The 25,364-nt window shown below is 34.6% G+C and overlaps 1 protein-coding gene across 10 annotated transcripts in view; it reads right to left on the bottom strand.

Annotated features, from left to right (window-relative positions):
• Positions 1-25,364, bottom strand: part of PHF14 (PHD finger protein 14) — a 195,611-nt gene that overhangs the window by 130,566 nt on the left and 39,681 nt on the right. For all 10 annotated transcript variants that reach the window (XR_014139322.1, XR_014139324.1, XR_014139323.1 and 7 more), the window contains 7 exons: positions 22,430-22,567; positions 9,894-10,040; positions 8,967-9,237; positions 8,548-8,654; positions 7,327-7,422; positions 5,386-5,489; positions 2,939-3,070 (listed from right to left, as the gene is read on the bottom strand). Coding sequence is in view for 7 of the 10 variants with exons in the window: in XM_081800474.1 (XP_081656600.1) it covers positions 2,939-3,070; positions 5,386-5,489; positions 7,327-7,422; positions 8,548-8,654; positions 8,967-9,237; positions 9,894-10,040; positions 22,430-22,567 (995 nt within the window). In the remaining 3 variants the exon portion in view is untranslated. The remainder of the gene's footprint in view (positions 1-2,938; positions 3,071-5,385; positions 5,490-7,326; positions 7,423-8,547; positions 8,655-8,966; positions 9,238-9,893; positions 10,041-22,429; positions 22,568-25,364) is intronic.

The following is a 25,364-nucleotide window of genomic DNA, read 5'->3' on the forward strand; positions in this document are numbered from 1 at the left end:
AAGCTGCACAGGAGGTGCTTAGAACAGTCTATCAAGCAGAACATGGTATTTGAGAAGGGAAGATTGCATAGTAATTTTAGCTAGCAATGAACATAAGGGGTATATAAGTAGAAAGGGTGTTACCAAGTACACATAGCGTAAAGACCGCAAAAGGAGTAATTGGTAACATTCAGAAATGTGTACCAGTAGGTTCTGTATAAATTTAAGCCAATAATGGGCCCAATCATGAGATTAGGGTCCAGGAACCCTTTCCCTAAGACAAAAGGACCTTTCTAGGACCTCTTTTCCTAAGAAAAACTAAATGGAAACTAAGCAGAGGTTAGGCAGTAGTGTGCTAATCTAACACCTAATTATGGAAAAAGCCATTATTCGTAGCACTTCCCAATTTCCGCATTATGCATACTACTAACCATGGTCAATTTCAAAATACCAATATGGCATCAGAGAATGCAGAATGGGGAAAAGATGCACAGTAGCATACCATTAGTTTTTCTACCATACATATATAATAGACTTAGGCAAAGAGTATAGGTAATAACAAAATATTTGGGAAGTGAAATTGCTTTAATATTTATTATCTTTAATATAACTTCAAAATTAAACTGAAAATGTTAAAAAGCATAAAGTGCCTCTCCCAATTGAGATACACTAAAGAAAAATATAATTCCATAAAACTTATTCCAAAACATATACTCAATTAATTGCTAAGAAAAACTAAGTTAATTTCAGAGGCCAAAAGAAATTTGATCACTAAAAACAAGAAGATATTGAAGACTTCACTTTGCCACAATATTAGCTTCTTTTACTTTAAAACACTGTAACCAATACATACGACCCTAAGTAGTTTTAGGTCTTTTTAGGACAGCTTTTTTTTTTTTATTATTTTAAATTTATTTATTTATGTATTTATTTACTTTGCCAATTGACTTTTTCACTGAGGATGTAGACCCTGAAATGTTCCAAGTTTCATGTGGTAGTCTAAGTTTCTTTTTTTTTTTTCTTTTTTTTATTCTTATGTTAATCCCCATACATTACATCATTAGTTTTAGATGAAGTGTTCCATGATTCATTGTTTGTGCATAACACCCAGTGCTCCATGCAGAATGTGTAGGACAGCTTTCTAAAACAGTCTAAGCAAGGCAGTGTATGTGAAGTTCTTCCAGAAACTTACATACTGGAAACCAGAGCTCTGCTGGCAGAGCAATATTAGAAAAGTTCATAACCTCATTTAAGGAGAGAACTACGTATCTCCATGTCAAAGATCATGACTAAGTACCCTGGCCCCGGAGACTACCAAACTGGCTTTCAATTTAGAAACACCCATCTATGGGGCACCTGGTTGGCACAGTTTGTTGGGAGTCTGACTCTTGGTTTTGGCTCATGTTATGAACTCAGGGTCATGGGATTGAGCCCCACATCGTGCTCTGTGCTCAGTGGAGTTTGCTTAAAGACTTTCTCTCCCTCTACTCCTTCCCCCTGCCGTGTGCACATGCTCTCTCTCTCAAATAAATAAATAAATCTTTTTTAAAAAGGCAAAAAAATACCCACCTAGGATGATTATTAACACTGCTGACATTCTAATAAGCTACAGCATTTTTTTAGTAAATTCTGGCTTCAAAAGCACATATATAAAATGTATATATAATATAATATATATATAATATATAATATATATACACACTCCGTTATAATTGAAAAGGGCAGACTAGTAGGACTGTCTCAAGACAAACTGATAAAAGAACACTATGAGGGACGCCTGGGTGGCTCAATCAGTTAAGTGTCTGCCTTCAGCTCAGGTCATGATCCCAGGGTTCTGGGATCGAGTCCCACATCAGGCGGCTTGCTCAGCAGGGAGCCTGCTTTTCCTTCTGCCTGCCACTCCCCCTGCTTGTTCGCTCGCTCTCTCTGACAAATAAATAAAATTAAAAAAAAAAAAAAAGAACACTATGAAAAAGCAATCCTGTGAAAATGGTTAAAGAATGTAAGCTTCCTAATAAAATGAACAGAGATTGCTTTATGAGATAAAACAATGAGGTCAAAAAAACATGCTTAATGTGTTTGACAAACACGACTTTTCGTATAAGTTACCATTTAAGAACCTGGGGTTTACTCTTTTCAAAAAGTAGAAAGGTAATTTGCCTAAAAAGAACACAGGTTTATTCCAAAGTTTTCTGTGTTCTAAATTCTTCCTATATAGAATCAGCCTATTAAAACTTGAGCACTGTCTCTCTCGGACTAAAATTAAGGAAAGGATAAAATTCATCATACATAAGCTTTTATCAAACATCTGTAGTAATGTAATATACCTAAGTTAATGAAAAAAAATTTAGAAACATGTCAAATGTTTCTAGATTTGCAAAGAACGGTTAAACATAAATATAACTAGCACAAATGAAAAATACCAAAAGTAATAAAAGGATGAATATGGAGGTAAATTCCTAATAAATTCATTCAATTTCAAAACAAAAATAAAGCATTTGAGAAATTCTTATAATAAAAGAGAATTAACAGACATGAGACAGAATTCATGCTTTAACCATTGCTAAGATACCACAATAGCCTCAATTAACTAAAAATTCATTTCCCAAAAAAACTATTACAGGTTTATTCATATATTATAATAAATATTTATTACTAAGGTGTTCTCACCACAAAAACGACAATGGAAATTATGCGAAGTGATGGATATGTTAATTAGCTTCATTATGGTGATTACTTCACAATGCATACATATGTCAAATCATTAAGTTGTATATCTTAAATATATATAGTTTTTAATTGTCAATTATACTTCAACAAAGCTGGAAAAATATTTATAAAAAATTAAAAAAACGTGCTGAAAACTTTATTGTGAAGCCATACGATATAACACTTCATCTTACACTGTTGAAACAGAGCGAACCGGTTCTAACATTAAAATCTCTTTCATTTTACTTACCAATAACTGTTCTTGGTCTTTCTTGGCATCCTCGTAAGAGGAGGGTCCAGACATCCAAGGTGGTAATGGAGTTTACAGGTATCACACAATAAAAGGAGATGTTGATCATGGTTCTTCTTACAAATTCCACAACTTTGAATAAAGGCAGCAAATAAAGGATTAGAATAATAATTATCTTAGTGAAACAGCTATTCATAGCATATTTTTTAAATTTCAAAATCTCACCTTAACTTAAAATTTCTTCTGTTAAAATCAATTATCTTTTCATAACACATGCTTTTTTTTTATTCTTATGTTAATCCCCATACATTACATCATTAGCTTTAGATGTAGTGTTCCATGATTCATTGTTTGTGCATAACACCCAGTGCTCCATGCAGAATGTGCCCTCTTTAATACCCATCACCAGGCTAACCCATTCTCCCACCCCCCTCCCCTCTAGAACCCTCAGTTTGTTTTTCAGAATCCATCGTCTCTCATGGTTCGTCTAACACATGCTTTTTTATAACATCAATTCTTATTAGTTCTAAATATTTTTGAGACTGTAGAAAAATAGCTGGATCTAATATAAATATTGCTCTAGAGTCAAACTTTTCAGAGAAAGGCATCTATAAGATAGTGTTCTCAACATCATCACTATCTTAATTTTAATTATCACTTAAAACTCATTTAATATTAGCTTAATTTTTCTCTAGAAAAGTAACTACTGAACAAAAAATTTTTCCAATTTTCTACTAGTCTAAAACTATAAAAGAAGTTAATTTACAAACAAAATTCAGTTTATTTTCTATTAATTACAAACATTTCAAAGAGCCTTGGAACATAAAAATAAGCTAAATTTATAAATAAGACTTTTCGAAATCTGACTTTGAGTCTTAAAAATATACCATTTTTTTTTTTTAAGATTTTATTTATTTATTTGACAGAGAGAGACACAGCGAGAGGGGGAACACAAGCAGGGGGAGTGGGAGAGGGAGAAGCAGGCTTCCCGCCGATCAGGGAGCCCGATGCGGGGCTGGATCCCAGGACCCTGGGACCATGACCTGAGCTGAAGGCAGACGCTTAATGACTGAGCCACCCAGGCGCCCCTACCAATTGGTATTTATTGCAAAGGATGGGGCGTTTTACTATTGGTGTTACTGTTACTTTGATTTTTGTTTGTTTTCAAGGAATCCAACTTCTCTTGTGAAAAAAGGCAACTTTACTCCTAGAGCACAAGCGCCTTGACCTGAAAATCCAGGGCCTTTTTTGTATTGGGAACATAAAGAGTGAAGGAGAAGTTGAGAATCTATAAGAGCCATCCATTCATGTACAGAAACAACAATGATATTTGAATTTTTAAGTTATCCTAGAAAAAAAAAAATCATATAAATGCAACTAAACTAGTACTTGGTCTCAATGTTGCTCAGAGTAAAAAAGGAAAATCACCTAAAATACATTCTGAAACAAAATGACCTGTAGTGATAAGTCAGAAGCACTGTGATATGTGTGATGGTTCCAAACGAACCAACTTCGTTTAGAAAAGCTAGACTGAGAATGTGCTAGTCTTCATATTGCACACTAAAACACTAGTGGGCTTTTCCTACATTTCAAGGAAGTCATTTGCTATTACCTATGGAGGGAGCCTCCAGCCAAGAATGGAAAGTAATTATGGAGATTGATATTGTTGTTATTCCTGCTATTTCTGAGAAAGGAAGAAGTTGTGGGGAGAATATTTATATATTTACATAAATATATATAGGTATGTATGTGAATATATACATTTGTATGTGTATATAACTTTCCCCACTTAATATGATCAGTTACATTAAAAAAGTAAGATCCTAACCTATTCATATATGGAAAGAAGTCTTGGCTATGTAAATTACTATAAATGGTGACCACTATAAACTATTGAGACAAAAAAGTAAAAAACAAAAACACTTCTGTAAATAAATTACAACTGAGCACAGAAAAAAATAGATTCAAATCTAGAACTTACCTTCATTATCCACCACTGTACAAAGACAGTAATTCACTGTCTGTGATACCTATCACTACCTAAAAACACATGAAAAGATCTAAAACTCATTAAAGTAAAATAAAATATAAATGCACATTTATATATCATTTTAATTATTTAAGAAAATAACCATCTACATTATTTAAAGTCACTTTCCAATTCCCCAAAGAGGACTGACTGTTCATTTCCATGGAACTTATGGACATACATCTCCACCTATTTAAAGGATATAAGTCACTTATCATTAAAAGAGGAGCAAAAACCTCTTCTGTCATTCAACCTAAAAAGCATCTTTGATGAAGATATTCACAAAATGAATTTCAAATGCATTTAACATAAATTCTAGTACGGACATAATTCATTCACAAATATTTGAAACATCTTGTTATTAAAAGTTTGAGTTTAAAAAAACACAGTATTAATCTGTTATCATTTTATTACTTGCCTATAAAGTACTGCAGGAAGAATAGATGTCTTTTGTGTGCCTCCTTCTTTTTTACTTGGTTTTCTCTCCTTGGGTGCTCGCAAAATTGCCGGTATGTTCAACTTCTATTGATTTGAACAAATGCAGTTTATTTTGTTTTAAAGAAAAAATATAAAGCAACATTCTCCTCTATTTGCCACTCAAGTCAACTAAATATGCTAGAATTGTGAAGGAGAAATGTTTTACCAGCTATTATACCAGCAAAAAGAATTAAAATGAGTTTCTGTCTCATAGTTACTTCCATTAGAAACCTATATTTACATACTTCCATCAATTTTCAGTGGAACACTAAAATATTATGAAAATTAAACTTCTACTTTGGCTTTAAAAAGTGAAAGACAAGGACAAGCATTTAAGAGCTTAAAAAAAACCCACACACAATACACTTGACAAAAAGAATATTGAAGCAGTTTATTTTCCTCAACATCCCAGCTACACTGGTGCTCCACAGGTTAATTAGAAAAATTATCTTATTGGACCAAACTCTCCATAAAGTGAATGAGATTCTTTTTGGTTTTCTACTAATCTGTAGTATGCTGGCTTCTGAGACAGCAACCATCTATCAAAGTCATTTCTCAGTGGCCCGGTGGGCCGGCATCTGTTCAACCAACTGGAAAAAGTGTCATGCAAGTGGTACAAATGATTTCTACTTCTGTGTATTTTACATTTGCACAAGGAAATGTGTGAACTTTTGTTAAAAAGTCATTTGATAAATGAAAACACCCTTTTATGGTAGATAATTTTTTACACTAAGTAGGAGATTCTTATGAGACGATCTTGCAAATCAATCCAAAAGATAATGCTAGCTTGGCAAATAAACTAATAATAGTCTTGTACTCAACATTAACTTCTCTAAATATAAAATACCATAATCTTCCAAAAATCCATCAACAACCTATCAATAGGAAGAAAGGTCAACTCTTCATAGCTGACTGCTTATTCTCACTTCTTAAATTACGTTATTCATTATAATATAAGCCACATACATCCTGTTCACAAAAAAAAGCATCTTCAAAGCTAGCATAGCACAATACGTATCAGTATGTATTACTTTCTAAACTACTAAGTCTACACGAATTGTATGATAAATTTGACCCTACATAAACCTCCGAAATAAGTACAATGAAAAATCTCTCTTCTTTGATAAGCCTCCTTCACAAATAAGACTACTTTCATTGTAAAAGGACCACAATGAGTCTCCATCATCCTCTAAAATATAACTGAAATTATTTGAATGAATTTTTAATTTATGTGCTATATACATAACTAAAAAAAAAAAAAAACAGTCAAAGAAATCTATTTGGCAATGATTCTTCTTTTCAACACCAAGAACTTTAACTGGGTAAAAATGCTCAAGGATAAAGTAATTTTTGTCATTACCACAGTGATATCTACTGAAGGTGAAAAACTACACTTTAGCATTAAAGTTTCAAAACCCATCTCTTACACAGCTCAAAACCAAATCAACACAAAAACGAATCTCTCTAGTTTGCTTTTAAAATTTTACATCTAAAAAAAAGAAAACTAAATATAACAGAAGAACAGGATAGAAAAAAAAAATGTGGCAAGGAATCTAACTGCTAAATTAGAGATTAGAAGAATTTGATAGGAGTAATTCATGCTTCAAATCTTAGTTTCATCACAAATGACAGGTCAATCAGTTAGAACCAATGAAAAAATTTTGCAAACAAGATAGCTGTTAAAACAACCAAATTAGGCTACAGGTTCTCAGTAGGCAGTTTTCAATGCTCTAGATGTATTTCAGGCATTATCATTACCCCAGAGGATTAGTTGCCCCTAATCAAACAGAATTTTTTAGTTAGGAAAATTGTATCAGAAATCTGATCTTTGAAAATAATATACAGAGTAAGAATAGGAGATAGCAATTGGAAAGAAACTAACCTGCCCTGTGATTCTGCCTAGTAAGGCCCAAATTCCTTGCCCTTCGCTTCGAAGTTTTCCATTCAGGTTCTGTAGTTCTTCTAAAGATTCACAGAGCTACAATGTAAATAATCCAAATCAGTAAACCATTAAAATACATAGTAAAACATGGGAAAATTTAAATAATTTATCAACAAATGTCCAAGAGTATCTGTATTGATAGTACATATTTTTAACATATTTTGTCATGATACCCTGAGAGGAGGCTATCCAGTTACTGAATAAGCAGCACCAATAAGATATAAGCATTTTGTTTCATGTTAGCATTTTTACTGATGACATTTATATTTATCATTCCATTATAGTTTTCTACATAATTTCAAACACATTCTGCTAATTAATCCTTGAGTTTTTAAAGATGCATTTCGACCATTTTCTCAATGAGAAAACTAAGGATCATAGGGTTTCTGTGACTTGACCAAGATCACAGAACTAGCAAGAATCCCCAGGTCTTCTGAATATAATCCCAGTACTCTTTTCTTTCACTACAGTGTGGCTGATACTGGAAATGTACCTCTTACTAATTTTTTATCACTTAAAATGTTATCTAACAATAAGTCAGTATCGGCCTTATATGCTCGTGTTACTTATTACCTAACATTTTGGCCACACCTTGCTTTTATAGGATATTTCTTTTGATTTCCCTCATCATTACAATGAAGATGCAGAATGGAAATTTAAATTGGGAGGTATTTTTCTTAAATCAAAAGTAACATTGCAAAATAATTCAAGATAAAAACAGTAATTTAAAGCAAGTTTTTAAGTTTTCTACAAACTTAGAGAAGTTTTATAGTACACTAGTTAGGAACAAGGAATGGAGTCAGACTGGCCTCAAACCCCAACTCTATGACTTGACTACCTACATTGAGTCTGGGCAAGTAACTTTACCTCCTTAGATTCAGTTTTTGCCTCTAAAAATGGGAGCCATAATTATAGCTCACATTATAAAACTGAAGTGAAAATTATATGAGTTAATATATGTAACATGCCCAAATTGTACCTAGCACATAGAAAGTACTTAGTTTTATGGATGATAATGAAGACAGTAAGAATAGGAAGTGTAGAGAAGGGCCTAAACACTTCATAAGAATTTCAAAATGAGACATAAATAGAAAATCTCTAAAGTAACAAATGACATCATCCATAGGTCTATGATATTATGTTGTTTTGTAACCAACTTACCTTATTATATTCCACATGGAGCTTTTCCTGTTCATTCTCTAATTTATCCTTTATATTCTTTTGTTCAGCCATATTTTCCTGAATTTGAATCATGCGCATATTTCTCTCTATTTAAATTAAATATCCAATTTTACTTTAGCAGAAAATAAAAGCTGATTTACAAAACACACAAAGGAAGAAGCTAGCCATAAAGATGATCACATGGATAATCTTACATTGTTTACACTTTTAACCCTATTCACAAATACAGGAACTCAGCATTTTTATAACAACCCACAACTTCCTAGGAAAATAAACATGCTTTTTCCTTAATATATTTAGCATGACTAATAAATTTCTAAAAATTGACAGTACAACAAATATTTTCAATAGCAAATTGTTCTCATTGACAATGTGCATATATTAGTGTCTATACTGACCAAAGTAATAATTCACAAAATCAGCAGTGAGAGCAGGTTGCTTATGCTTTCTCCTTCCATCCACACTAGAACTAGTATCTGAATTGTCCACTGGAAAGATATCTGTACTGATCCCCATTAGCTCTGCTTTCCGCATCAGCTTACGAATGGCTGAAGCACTGCTAGTGAGTGGTCTGGGCAATTTTTCCCTTGGAACCCAGGCCTGGGGTCTGGTAGATCGAGCTAGTTCTGCTTTGGCACGATACTGCTGAAGCCGGGCATTGATCCTTGCCTATAAAAGAAATGCATACAAATTTTAAAAGATATTAAAATGTAACATATTCCCTATGATTTCTACTTGCATGCTTAGAGAAAGTAAAGATAACCAGAATTTCCTATATCAAGGCACGTTATATCTATCCACAGTTATTAAGATATACTATATTATTCTTGGGTTACAATAAAGTAGGTCTACTCCTAGTTACTATTCTATGTCCTAATCTGTGATCAGAGTTGTCAGAAACTAATTTGATTAAACCGAATTTCTCTTCTCAGTAACTCCAAGTCTCTATAAATTCATCTTAATTTACCTAGAAATACATTTTAAAAGATGGGCAAACTGATCAGATCCTTTACATAAACAAACAATGGAACAGACTGAAAAAAAGATATGTCCAATATACTGCACTGATAGAATAATTTCCTCTAAGCCACATTTTTTCAATGTATTTGGAAATATGCTTCATAAAAGGCTGCTCTGTTGACTAGATGAGGGGTACTCATCAGCTACAAACTACACTCACCATTTACCTTAATTACAATCCACTTCCTAGGTCACTAACCACATTTCATAACTATACTTCACATGTCATTGGCACACACACACACAAGATCTGAAATGCATAACCTTGAAAGAAAAAACATGACTTTTGGCATGAATCCCATTACCTGTGCTTCCGGTGACAGTTGCTTCTCCCTCTCTTGCAAAGACATTTTACAATAGGATTGTAGAGCCAAGTAGTTTTTTCTCTTCCATTTTCTGTCTAACCTATCTGCATGCTGCTTACAATAAGCAAAAAATGGATCTGCTATATCCTATACCAAAAAACAGAAGGGGGGGAGTGAACATTTTTACTACAAAGGGTCATAAACAAGCTAACACAAGAGATATTTCCTTTTTGAAGAATCTCCTACAGTGTTGATATTTCTAAAATAAATTACAAAAGTAATTTTTACCCATAATGATAAAAATTGCTACTTTGGAACTTAATCTTGTATATCAACCTCAAATTAACAACCACTTTTTTCTTTAAAGGGCCTTGTAGAGAAATCAAATCTTATGTATTGTACCTTGTGTACCTAAAAAATAATCACTGTTTAAAACAAATAGGATTTTAATAATCTTAGGTAGAGGCCATTATTAAATATTAAAGTTATGCATACACGGATTAATATTATAAGACAATATATCCAGAAAATACAAGACTAGCCAAAACAGATAAGTGGAACATTTTTAACTAGCTAGCAATGAATGCATAGACATATTCTACCCAGGACAACTGAACACGTTAAGTATCACCATTAACTCTTTATATAACTGTAAAACCTCAAATGGAAAACAGAGGTCTCTCACACCCATCTCTCATGATACTAACCTAATGGGTTACTCTTTTTATTCATAAGGAGTAGGGTAGGTAGGTAGATAGGTAGGTAGGTAGGTAGGAAGGTAGGAAAGGAAAGAAGGAAGGAAGGAAGGAAGGAAGGAAGGAAGGAAAGGAGGGAGGGAAAAGAAGAGAAGAGAAAAAAGAAAAGAAATTTACTCCATCAAAAAAATAATTTGTAAATAGCCAAAACATGTAAACTACATTGTAACTGCCAACAAAATAACAGGGAGTTCATTCTTTAGATCTGTCCTAAGGAGAAATACAGATAAGCTCTCCATATAGTTTTTATAGAAGTTATGTTAAAAGGGTGTCTTAGAGTAAGGTGGGGTTTTACAACCCAAAGAGAAATGATGACACTAAAAAAGCAGCAAATGAAAAAGAACAGAAAGGGACATAATAATAATAATAATAACAGCAACAACAACAACAGTAAATTTAAGGTATCCTTAAAATAAAAAAAAGTACATGATTCAATTCTGTAGTGTGATATCCACAGATGTCACAATATAGCACTGTGGATAACATCACAGAATTTGGAAACACAAAAGCATGCGAATCTTCGGTCAGCTCCAAAATTTATGGGTTTTACAGCTTCAAACAAGTTGCTACACATCTCTGGGTCTCTTATTTGTAAAACAGATTTAATAATAACTACTTTGTATAGTTATAAAAGTAAAGAAACAAAAAGGTAGGTAGGAGATTGTTAACACACACACACATATGCACATAGCTGCTTTCTCATGAAATGTTCTAAATCTTGGTGACAGATGATGATAAATGAAAATAAAGATTATATTGAACCTCAGCCAAAATGGCCAGATCTAGAGAAGTATTTTATTATTTTAAAGTAGGTAAGGTTGAAACTGAGTTATCAGAAGTAGGATTCATGCTTACATAGGTGAATTAAACCTTAGGGCCAAGACACCGAATTAGGAAAAAGACCAGTCATCTCTGGTCTAAAAGATAGCTGAAAAGAAACAAGTAACCTAGGTAATTTTTTAAATTAATTAATTTGGGATTGGAGGACAATAAACCTAATTCTAAGGCCAGAATGACTAAGGAATTAATGTTGCTCAGAGAATGAACAGATATACCAAGCAAGTAACTATGACAGAAACCACTGTCTTCCAGTATCTATTCTCCCCATCTTCCCCTTAATAGAACCCTCTGAGTTTTTACTGAGTAAATGGTTACCCTGCCAGAAACTCTCTGCTTCAGCCTCCTTGCATTTAGATATGGGCATGTGGTAAGTTCTGGAAAATGAGAGGGGTGAAAATTCCAGACTATGCCCTTGAAAGGGAACTGCCTACTCTTAATCTTCTCTTTCCTCCTTCCAGTGGGTGGAACCCAAAGTAGAGATAAACCATCTCTGACATGTAAGAAAGTAAAACAGACTAAAGGAAGATGAAACAACAATAAAAGCACCTAATCCCTAGAAACAGACTCCCCTGAATATCAAATCAGTCTAGAATCTTGTATTAGAGGGCGCCTGGGTGGCTCAGATGGTTAAGCGTCTGCCTTCAGCTCAGGTCATGATCCCAGGGTCCTGGGATCGAGTCCCGCATCGAGCTCCTTGCTCCTTGGGAGCCTGTTTCTCCCTCTGCTTCTCTCTCTCTCTTTCTCTGTCTCTCATGAATAAATAAATAAAATCTTTAAAAAAAAAAAAATAGAATCTTGTATTAGAGCTAATTCAACTTCCTTGTTCTTTAAACCACTAATTATTTGGGTTTTTTAAACCAGTTGAAATAGTGTTCTGATTAATGTATTGGTTAACTTGGAATATCCTTTCAAACTGCTTAGAGAAATGGAACTTTCAAGAAAGTTTCCCAATGGAAAAGGGAAAGATAAAAACATTTATCTGAATGTCTACTATGTGCCAGGCACAGGTGCCTTTTAACATACTATCTCATTTATTCTGTATCACTACCACTTGAGATAAAAGTTATTATTTTAATATCAATTTTATGGATAGAAAACTGAAAATGAGAGAGGTTAAGTTGCTGACCCAAGATCTGTGGCTAATAAGTAAGATCTCTTTTTCAACCACTACCTGACTGATTAGATTCACTTAAGGAGGTCTCTAAATAGAGATGAGTAAAGCCCAACTCTGGGAGATTCTGATTCAGTAAGTCTAAGGCAAAGGTTTTAAATGAGAATGCTTTGAGAAACAGTACCAATAAACATAAATGAGTAAAGGAGGCTTGAAAGAAGCTATAAAATTATAAGACAAAAGTAAATGATGTTGGGGGGAAAGGGGAAAATAATGAGGATATGAGAACTGTAGGGCTTGTGGCAAACTGGAATGTCCCACTTATAAAAGCATTCATACTCAAGATTTTATAACACCTCCCATCAAACAAAATCTATCCAAGGGTCAAATTTAGTCTGTGGGCCTCTGGATTGCTATCTTCGATAGCTCCTCCTTATTCCTGACTTGCAGATGCTGACCTTGTTTCTTTTTTCACTGGAGAGGGTTGGGAAGGGAGGAAAAAAGCAACAAAATGACAACTTCCATATCCTTCAATCACCACATACATCAATGTATCTGCATCCATATCCATATCCTCTGCCTGATCTTCTGTTACTATGGATAAACTGACCACTGTTCTTGTTTAAGATTAACTTTCTTTCCTCTAGCAATTCAACTTCTCTCCTGCATTTTTTCTCTCTACTGGATCACTCCCTTCAGCATATTTGAGCATACAGCATACAAAACATACTGTAATTATCTTTTTTAAAGCTTTAAAGATCTTCTTTGGGCTCCCATATGCTGTTCAACTTCTAAACTCCTCTTTAAAGGAAAATTCTAAAGGCCTGTCCATATTAGCTATCTTTAATTCTATTCCACTCCCAAGTTTTCATGACTACTACCAACCACTTTCACCCTTCCCTCCTATGGTCTCAACACAATTGGTGGTCCTTTTAGACATTAGTTGGTTCACATGTACTCTATGAAAAATTCTTAGGGCTTTCCATCTCACAGTAAAAATCCGAAGTCCTGGGCACCTGGATGGCTCAGTCAGTTATACATCTGCCTTTGGCTCAGGTGGTTCTGGGATCGAGTCCCACGTCGGGCTCCCTACTCAGTAGGGAATCTGCTTCTCCCTCTCCCTCTGCCCCTCTGCCCTGCTCATGCTCTCTAATAAATAATAATAAAAACAAAAACAAAAATACCCTGCTACCATTAAAAAACAAAACAAAAAAAAACCTCCAAAGTCCTTCCCATGTTCTTCCAAGTCCTACATGATATTCTATGACCGCCTTCCTTCCCTCTTACCAACCCTAGTCCCTAACTCTGTACCAGCCTCACCAGTCTCCTTGTTGGTCCTCAAACAAAGCATGTTCCTATCTCAGTCTCTGCATATTCTGTTCCCTCTGCCTGTAATGCTCTCCTTTCAAATAAATATATGTTCCCTACCACCTTCCTTACATATTTTCATAAAATCTCACCAGCATTACCCTACCTCCCTTACTCTCTAAATACTTTACCTTGCTTTGTATTTTTTCACAGTACTTATCACAATGTTGTTGTTTTTTTTGTTTTTTTGCTGTCCTCTCCCCACCTGCCACTCAAATGTAAGTCACCTTAAAGAACATATGTTTTGGGCGCCTGGGTGGCTCAGTTGGTTAAGCGACTGCCTTCGGCTCAGGTCATGATCCTGGAGTCCCGGGATCGAGTCCCGCATCGGGCTCCCTGCTCGGCAGGGAGTCTGCTTCTCCCTCTGACCCTCCTCCCTCTCATGCTCTCTGTATCTCATTCTCTCTGTCTCAAATAAATAAACAAAATCTTTTAAAAAAAAACAAAAAACATATGTTTTGTCTGTTTTCTTCAATGCCATCTGTATAGGGTCTGTAACAATGCCTAATATCAGTAGGTCAATATATCTGCTGAACAAATATACTGAATAAATGAGAATAAAACACATTAATTTGTAATCCTTAAATAGCTAAATGTAAAATATAGATAAGGTAAAAAAAAAAAAAACAGTAAGTCCTTATAGATAAGATTAAAAAAAATAAAAAATAGGGCGCCTGGGTGGCTCAGTTGGTTAAGCGACTGCCTTCGGCTCAGGTCATGATCCTGGAGTCCCGGGATCGAGTCCCGCATCGGGCTCCCTGCTCAGCGGGGAGTCTGCTTCTCCCTCTCCTGCTCCCCCCTCTTGTGCTCTTTCTCTCTCTCACTCTCTCTCTCAAATAAATAAATAAAATCTTTAAAAAAAAAAAATAAATAAATAAAAATAAATAAATAAATAAAAAATAGAAGTTTCTGATTCTTCCAGGGAAATTTCTTTCTGTATTTATATTACTTCTTGTCCATACTAGACACTTGTGACACCTTTTAATATCATCCTGTATGGTTGTTTAACATTTCACTGTGTTTATTGTTTATCCCCACGTAGGTGAATACTGTGCCTTAAAGCTATTTTCATGCTTCCTGACAGACTTCTCCACCCCAGTACCTAGCTTACTGTCTTGCACGTATGCATAGGCCCTCAATCATGATTGACTGACTTCACTGAGTGCTACAAAGTTACTTTTGAATATACATTTCACTGCTAAGTAATATATAGGTCACCTCTTCACATAACTGGGTTTTAGAACATGAATTCAATAAGGACTCTATATTCATATTCCACAAATGCTTGCTGAGTTCTATTTTCTGCCAACTATTTGACATAAGATAATGGGAAAATCTACTGGAGTGAAAATATGAGAAAACTTTTCATTTTTAATAAGAAGAGAACCCTTGTTCTCTTCTTTTGAATTCTAAAATGAAGTGCTTAGGATCATTCCAACAATATTGAGACCAATAAGCTTAACAACAACAACAAAAAAGGAAACCATAAAGATGTTGATGGGATAGAAGGATAAAAGAGACTGGATTATTAAGCCACTAAAAAAACCCCAGAACTACTTATGTTTATACCTCCTGTCATATGAGATAGTTAATACATTACTATTAGGCCACTGCAGGTAAATGTTCTATTATTACTTGCTGTAAAAGCCTAGGTAAGATGCAACATCAAGAAGATGAACAGCCAAAACATATCTTAAAGGCCCCATGCATATTGGTATCAGACTCCAAATGTGGCTCTGAAATTTCCAGAAAATTAAAGGAGCTAATACATAATTCATTATATTTATAAGATAAAACCCAAACCAGTTAATAAGCTAACACAAAGCTGGAGGCATCATGTATCCTGATTTTAAACTGTATTATAAAGCTATAGTAATTAAAACTAGTAACAGATTGACATAAAAACAGACATACAGATCAGTGGAACAGAATAAAGAGCCCAGGGGTGCCTGGGTGGCTCAGTCGGTTAAGCGTCTGCCTTTGGTTCAGGTCATGATCCCAGGGCCCTGGGATATAGCCCCACATCAGGCTCCCTGCTCAGCGGAGAGCCTGCTTCTCCCTCTCCCTCTGCCTGCTGCTCTGCCTACTTGTGCTCTCTCTGTGACAAATAAATAAATAAAATCTTAAAAAAAAAGGGGGGGGGCGCGCCTGGGTGGCTCAGTTGGTTAAGCGACTGCCTTCGGCTCAGGTCATGATCCTGGAGTCCCAGGATCGAGTCCCGCATCGGGCTCCCTGCTCAGCAGGGAGTCTGCTTCTCCCTCTCCTGCTCCCCCCTCTTGTGCTCTGTCTCTAAAATAAATAAATAAAATCTTTAAAAAAAAAAAAAAAAAGAATAAAGAGCCCAGAAATAAGCCCATGCACGTATGGTCCATTAGTTTATAACAAAGGAGCCAAGAATATACAATGGAAAAGGACAGTCTCTTCAGTAAATGATGTGAAAACTGGATAGCCACACACAAAGGAATGAAACCTGATCACTATCTTACACAATGGATTAAAGACTTGAACATAAGACTTGAAACCATAAAACTAGAAAAAAAAAAAAAAAATAGAAAATTGCCTGACAAAGGTTTTGGTGATTTTTTTTTAATCTGACATGAAAAGCAAAAGCAACAAAAGCAAAATAAATAGTGGGACTACATTATACTAAAAAGACTGCACAACAAAGGAAACCGTGAACAAAATGAAAAGGAATCTACCGAATGGGAGAAGATATTTGCGAATCATGTATCTGATAAGGGGCTAATATCCAAAATACGTAAAGAGCTCATATAAATCAACAGCAAAACAAAACAAAATTCAAACAATCTGATTAAAAAATGGGCAGAATATACGAATATTTTTCCAAAGAAGACATACAGATGGCCAACCAGTATATGGAAGACACACAGCATCATTAATCACCAGGAGAATGCAAATCAAAACCACACAACATATCACCTCAATCTGTTGGAATGGCTACTATCAAAAAGATAAGAAATAACAAGTGCTGGTGAGGATGTGGAGAAAAGGGAACTTTTGTGCACTGCTGGGAATGTAAATTGGTGCAGCCACTACAGAAAACAGTATGGAGGTTCCTCAAAAAATTAGAAGTAGAACTACCATTTATTCAGCAATTCCACTTTTGGGTATTTATGCAAAGCAAATGAAAACACTAACTCAAAAAGATATATACAACCTCATGTTCATTGCAGCATTATTTACAATAGACAAGATATGGGAACCTAAGCGTCCAACAGTGGATGAATGGATAAAGAAATTGTGATATATGTTATACAATCATAAAAAATGAAATCTGCCGTTTGCGACAATATGGATAGACTCAAAGGCATCATGATAAGTCAAATAAGACAGACAGAAAGACAAATACTGTATGATCCCTCTTAAATGTAGACTCTTTAAACAAACAAACCAAAACACACACACACAGAAAAGAACAAGCACATAGAGAGAACAAACCAGTGGCTGGCAGAGGAAGAGAGGGGAGAAGAGAAATGGGGTGAAGGGGGTCAAAAGATAAAAACAAACAAAATCACAACAAAAAAACCCAAATAAGTTCATAAGCAAACTAGCAATTATATCTAGTATTAAGAACTAAGAGAAAGAACACTATGTACTAAATAATTGGCTCATCAATATTCCCAAGTTAATACAAAAGAAAAAAATCAGTAAGACAACATTTAACAATAAAAAATGTAACAACATCAAAATGTAAAAAGCATGTATCAGCAAAAGGAATAATCATAAGGATCAAAATAATTTTGTCCAGGTTTGTGTCTAATAATAAAGCTTATATAGACTATTTAGAGGAACTGATACTTCTGCATATACCCCAAATAAATCATACTTCTTACAGTTAAACTTCAAATAAAGGTTTAAATAAGATTACCTTAGAAAAGTAACAAAGTGAAAGTGATCTATCTGCTAACACGTGCTTTAACAGTTCCCTGAGCTGGGATGGCAGGAAACATCATCTCATGTAAACCAAAGAGATAAAGAGACACATGTATGAATAAACACTTATTCCAATACCACAAAAAAGTATGCCAAAGGTATACCCTCAGGCAATGCCTTTATATAAATAGGAAATCAAAACAAATAAATGGGAAAGGAAATGTGCAAAATACAACACAAAATGATGATCTGAAAACTAATTTTACCCTAGAATTATTTTTTTAAATAAAATCTTACCCAAAAAAGCCAATAATGCTATAGAGCTGATCAAACAAAAGCTGACTGATAGAAGGGACCGCTCCCTCAACTGATACTCTAATGACTGAAGACACAGTGAAAAATAAAGAGAAAACAAAAAAACCCTCTCCTCATAAATCCATGTTCTAATAAAGGTGAGAGACAATAAACAAGATAAATAAGGATCAATATATTGGACAGTGGTTAGGTATTAAAAAGATGGGGGGGGAATAGCAGGAAAGGGGATTAGAAAGTATCATGGAGGGAAAGTGTTACAACGTTAGACAGGGTGACCAGGAAAGTCCACAGTGAGAAGGAGACATGGAGTGAAGATTTAAAAAAAAGTGAGGGAATGAGCCATGAGGGCATACGTGAGGGAAGGGCAGCCCATGCAAAGAAACAGGTACAGAGGCCCAGAGTAGGAGCTTACCCAACACATTCATTACAGGAGCAGGGAAAAGGCCAGGGAGATTTAATGAGGGGAAGTGATGAGGTCAGAAAGGTAATGTGAACCCAGATCACACAGAGCTTTATAATCACTGTAAAAAAAAAAAAAAAAAAAAAAAAAACTGACCTCTAGTGTGAATCCGACGGAAAGCCACTGAAGGGGTTTTGAGCAGATGAGTGACCAGATCTGACTTATATCTTAATGGGACAGTATTAGTTGTTACTGAAAAGGTCCTCTATTCTCTAGGAAAGGATTGGTAGACTATGACTCGAGAGCCCAATGTGGGCCCACCTTGTTTTGGAAATAGTTTTATTTGAACACAGCCATAGCTATTCATTTACATATTGTCTAAGACAGTTTTCACAAACAATGGCAAAGTTAAATAGTTGTGACACAAACAATAGGCCCAAAAAGCCTAAAATATTTACTATCTGGCTCTTCAGAGAAAAAAAAACTGCCACCCTCTGTCCTTAAAAAGGCAAAGAAAAGCAGCGAAAGAGTTAGGATGTTATTAATCCAGGTGACAAAGGATTACTGAGACTAGGATAGCAGCAATGAATTTGTTAAGAAGTAGACATATTCTAGACATATTCTAAAGATACAGCCTTACTATACATATATATATATATATATATAAAAACACTAAATACTTTTTAAAATAAAAATGTAAGTTACCAAATGCCTAACAGCCACATAAAGGTATTGCTGAAGATCTCATATAAAACGTCTAGTTTTAAGCAATGTAACTTGATGAATTCATGAAAAATTATTTGATCAACCAAGAGCCCATTCCTACCAATCCTGGTTTTCCCAGCAATATTAAGGCATCAGTTCAATAGCTAAAGATCTAATTTGAGCTCTTGACATTAATCCATGAATGATTTCAGTCCATTAAGTCAAAGGTTATGGGAAAAAAAGAATCAATAAAATCTATAATCTTATACTGTTTCAAAGAGAATTTTCTACATGGTAACGGAGTGTGGCAAATCATACTTTATCACAGAAGAAACTACCATATGTTTTACATGAAATATAAGTAACCTTAAGGCTAACTAAATGGTGTGAAACATAATCACATAAATTTCAGTCAGCATAATTGAACCTGTACTACTGCTCAGTTTTAGTAATAAATGTGTTGTATCATAACATGGTTTGAATATTCTAAATAATCTGGAATTTTCACAAAGTAGATCAGAAAGAATAGAAACTTCAAGTGGATCCTCACCAATGAGATAAAGTACTGTCAGAAGGCTATAGAAAATCATTAGAATATGGTAAGGTATATGATGTTACTGGATAAAACTGAGGTACTAATTCTTTTTCAACCTTTCTTTTACTGCCTATATAAAACAGCCATTAAGAAGAAATCCCACTTGGGGCGCCCAAATGGCTCAGTCGTTAAGCATCTGCCTTTGGCTTAGGTCATGACCCCAGGTTCCTGGGATCGAGCCCTCCATCGGGCTCCCTGCTCAGCGGGAAGCCTGCTTCTCCCTTTCCCACACCCCTTGCTTGTGTTCCCTCTCTTGCTGTCTCTTTGTCAAATAAATAAATAAAACCTTAAAAAAAGATAAAAAAAGAAGAAATCTCACTTAACAAACAAGTTTTTAAAAAAGGGAAAAAAGAAGCTTTCTAGAATGTCATATAAAATTGAAACAGAAGATATGCCTACAAAAAACAGATCTGTTTTAATTTAAGATTTGTTTTTTAATTAAATATACTATTATATTACATGAATCTTATAGAAGTACAACCATAAGAAGTAGCCAAGAACTTCTTTTAACAGAATGATGACTGCCAAGAGCAAACCTCACTGATAGAGATTCATAAAAACTCTTGGGTTTTAAAACATTGTTTAGAAATCTTTATTTCCAATTCTATAAATGTTTATAACAAGACACCAGAAACATATGCAAATATATTTTAAATCATTCCCCACCCCCCAAAAAAAGTAAACTTAAAAAGGCAACAGTATATGGCTCCTTCACACATTTTCTTTTTATTTTTTTAAAGATTTTATTTATTTTAGAGCACATATACGGGCACCTGCGTAAGCACACAGGGAAGCGGGCAGAGGGAGAGGGAGAGAGAAACTTTAGCAGGCTCTGCACCGAGTGGAGCCATGGTCTCTGATCTCATGATCCTGAGATCACGACCTGAGTTGAAACCAAGAGTCAGAGCCTTAACTCCCACCACCCAGGCGCCCCAACTTCACACATTTTCGTTACCTACTGTCAACCCAAAAAAATAATAAAAATGGTGAATGAATGGTGCTATACATAGGAACCCAAACTACCACAGTATGAAAGGTAAAGCTCCCAATGAGTTCTAAAAGAAAAGGCTACAAAGGAGTCTTCCTGATTGCAAAAGCTCAAAGTTTACCACAGTACAGTAATAACCTAACAGATTCTGTGATCTAAGTATTCACCTGAGATTATCTAGTCTTCTAAGTCTTATTTGTATTGCCCCTCTGCACTTCGCTCACCATCCTGAGCTGTAGTCATAACTAATCCACACAACCCTATTATATAATTAATTATACCTCTATGTCTGCCTAAGAGCTGTGAAAATGTTGTGTTTACGCAGTACCCTTCATCAGTTAATCAAAGTACAATTCATAGGAATCAGAGACTGGTACAAAACCATGTACCAACATATAACTGTTATAGAATTCATTTATTAAAAAAAAAAATATCACTCTAATCTACTCAACCAATTTTCATTAGATTATCTTTTTCACTTGATTCCTGTCTATGAATTAAATGGGATAAGATAAAGACCCAATATAATAAACATATTTTTATATGACACTAAAAATTTAGCCAGTAAAAGAAGAAACACAAGAGACTTAGATATACCACAGATCCACCATGAACAGACAGTAAGAATTACCAAGCAAACACTCAAATACCTGTCTACATAAAGAACTTAAAGAAACAACAAAACTTAGTCTCAGGACTCCTTAAGTCTTAAAAATTATTAGAGCCCGAAAGAGCTTATGTGAGTTATATTTATAGACAGTCCCCATATGAGAAATTAAAATAATAAAATTTTAATATATTTACTCATTTTAAAATAATAATCCCATTACATGTTAAGATAAATAATATTTTTATAAAAAAATACTATATACAAATTCAGTGAGAAGAGTGGCACTGTTTTACATTTTCGCAAATCTCTTTAACATCTAGACAGCCCAAATAAAAGAAGATAGCTGGATTCTCAAAACTATTTCCACATTCAATATGTTATATTGTTATGTGTTATATAATCTCTGAAAATATCCACTATTACTCATGAGAGAATTAAGAGTAAAAAATGTATATACCACTTTCATATTGTTACAAAGATAGTTTTAACCTCATAAACCCCTTGAAAGTATATTAAGGAGTCCCCAAAACATATTTTGAAAACAACTGATTGCTTAATCTAAAGCCAATAAACCTGGAAGGAAAATTATAAAATTAAAAACAATTGTAAAGAGATAGAAATACAGATACTGAAGGGGTAATGATTTTATTTACAGAAACAGAGTGAGGTTATCCAAGATGCTGACATTTTAATGCTTTAAAACAACCTGGATTATGTTTCATTTTATCTGTCAGATCTCACTCTAAGAATTTTTAACATGTTTTCCAAATGTCTAACTAGCTTTGAAACTGAAAAAACTCATACATTGTTGATTTTTTAAATTTTAGACCAATGATCTAGGCAAAGACTTTTAAAATAAGCTTGTTAATTTCTTTTATAATGCACACCTGTTGTGGGACATTTACAGTCATGAGACATGAACATATTCACCAACGATGAGTTTAAATAAACCTACCTCTTCTGCTGCTGCCTCTGAAAGCAGACCTTCCTTCTGGGCACAGGTCACATGGAAATAGGCTCTGCACATCCCTGCATCACAGCTAATGCAAACTCCAGTTCTAGCAAAACGAGGGTCTTCACAGAAGCTACACTCCTACAATGGAATAAAAGGAAAACTCTCAGAATAAAAATATCTCTAGAACAAGACTGCATTCTCATACAAAGCATCCATAAAATACAAATCGTGAATCAGTAGCATATTAATAGAAACAATAATTATAGGCAAGAAAAGAGTTTATATTAAAAATTTAATTCTAGGGGCCCCTGGGTGGCTCAGTCGGTTAAGCGGCTGCCTTCGGCTCAGGTCATGATCCCAAGGTCCTGGAATCAAGCCCCACATTGGGCTCCTTGCTCAGCAGGGAGCCTACTTCTCCCCTGCCTGCCACTCCCCCTGCTTGGGCTTGCTCTCTCCTTCTCTCTCTGTGTGTCAAATAAATAAATAAAATCTTTAAAAAAAAAAATAAAAAAGTTAATTCTCTCTACAGTTCTAATAAACCAAAATTCCACTGATATAATAGATGACAGTAATAATAATTTGAAGGTTTACTATGTGCTAGGCACTATTCTAAGCACTTTACATATATTAATATAATGTAACCATACTGTGCAATCTTCCACTCTAATATGTGGAAGAGGTATTATCTCCATTTTACACATGAGAAAATTGAGGGGAAGACAGGCTAAGAAATCTCAAAATAACACAAAAAGTAACTGTCAAGTCAGTATTCAAACCAGGGTAATCTTAAAGTCCATGCTCTTAACCATTCAACCATACTGATTTGAACAATATAATACTGCTTGGAAAATTTAAGAAAATAAGTAAGAAGCCAGAAAAAATTCACCAAAAAATCTAGGCATTGCAGCCAAAGAAATCACGTATTTTTAAAATACATTTAAGAGAATTAAATACTATTTTTTTTAAGATTTTATTTTATTTATTTGAGAGAGAATGAGATAGAGAGAGAGCATGAGAGGGGGGAGGGTCAGAGGGAGAAGCAGACTCCCTGCTGAGCAAGGAGCCCGATGCAGGACTCGATCCTGGGACTCCAGGATCATGACCTGAGCCGAAGGCAGTCGCTTAACCAACTGAGCCACCCAGGCGCCCGAGAATTAAATACTATTAAATTAAATTAAAGAGAAATACTTTCAGGAGAATTAAAAGTAATCTTAAGTAAACAATTTGTTGTCAAAGATATTACAGCCAACTACATCCTTTCTGAATACAAAGGAAAAAACTGTAAAACTAGAAGTTTAAAGTATTGAAATTACTCCCAATCCCTCTAAATTTATTTTTTATCCTTTTCACTATCTAAACCACAGAGAAAAAAAAAAGGTCTAGTCTTAAAATATAAACTAGTGATAGTAATCTTCACTGAAGAAAAACCTGCTAAATTGTGAAAGACTGCCAAGAGACAATTAAAGAAGAACTGTTTATAGTAAATATATTCTAAGTAAATTAAATACAAGGGAAACATAAAGAAAAAAATTCAACAGACACTAAAAATGTCATTTTAACACTGTTAACAGTTAGTGGCTATCTACTAGGTAGACAGCACCAAACTGACACATCAGCAATGAATGAAAACAGCAAGAACAGGACTCTGGGCAGAGATGTGAAAACACACCCCAATCCTGACACTCTACTGCTTGGTTAAATGTCTTTTTCCAGTAACAGTAGAAGGCGTACGGTATAAAATACTAGCAAATAGTAATCTAAACATGAAACCAAAAGAGAGAGAAAGAATGAGACAGGAGAGAGGAAGGGAAAGAGAGAAATGAAGAAATTAAATTATTTCAAGAATGTCAATAGTGCAAAAAGAACCAAATTGTTCAGGATAGTTCCCAAACTAATTCAATGTAATATGATGAAGTTGAGCAAGAGATTTCAGAGTGAATACAAGAAATAATTTCCTGACCATAAGGTCCTGTGAAGACTATAAAACAATCTAGCAAGAAAAAGAGAATCTTCCTCCATTGCTTGAATCATTTAAAATGCTAGGGAACTAAGCAACTGAGAACACAGGAAAGAAAGCAACCAGGATTAGTAAATGGATAGACAGGTCTAGAAGAGCTGTCCCAGTTATAATTCACATCACTGATTTTGCAGATGAGCTAGAGAATACATAATTTTTTACTCCACTTCCTAATCATACTTCAAAACAAAAGCAGGTGATAATGAAAAATCAGCTCACAATTGCATATTTAATGATTCTCTTTTTTGGTTCAGAGGTCACTGCTGGTTTCAGATATATGAAGTAATATCTGGTTCCTGTGTTTTTCATTGCTTGTAGATTTATATTTATGATAATACTGTGTGCCTACTGAAAATTACTTGTTAGTCCCTTCTAGGCTTTGTGTTTATGAATTATGAAGCTGTTATCAAAAAGCAGTACCTTTCACTTCCAATAATGGTACACTAGGTAATCTGTATTAATCCTGCTAGAAACTAGAAAATATGGACAAAGTATTTTTTTTTAAACTATTGCTTAAAGGCATCAGAGAGATAAAAAGATAGTATAGAACTACCTGAGGACCAGGAAAGTAAGTTCGGTGCTTGGGCCTGTTTTTCTCCCTGGGGGCTTTAGCTAATTTTGGAGAGGAATGCTACAGATAATTCAATAGAAATTACCCAAACTAAAGCACAAGAGTTTTGGAGTGAGGCTGGAGGGTGAGGGATGCAGGTGGTGGTTAGAACCTAAGGAGGATATTCTGGATATAACAGCAGAAACTGTCAAATTCTTGAATTTTCAATATCGGAGTTTTCCAACAATCTGTAAACTTCCCACCCCACCTTAATGTGTTACTAATGCTATTCAAGAGTTTTCCTTCCCAATTTCCCAAAAGACAGCAATGGAAGAGAATGTATCAGTGCCTAATTCATTCTAATATTA

This window comes from Leptonychotes weddellii, chromosome 12, assembly GCF_054177405.1.
Source record: "Leptonychotes weddellii isolate Sample4059 chromosome 12, ASM5417740v2, whole genome shotgun sequence".
NCBI classification, from domain to species: Eukaryota; Metazoa; Chordata; class Mammalia; order Carnivora; family Phocidae; genus Leptonychotes; species Leptonychotes weddellii.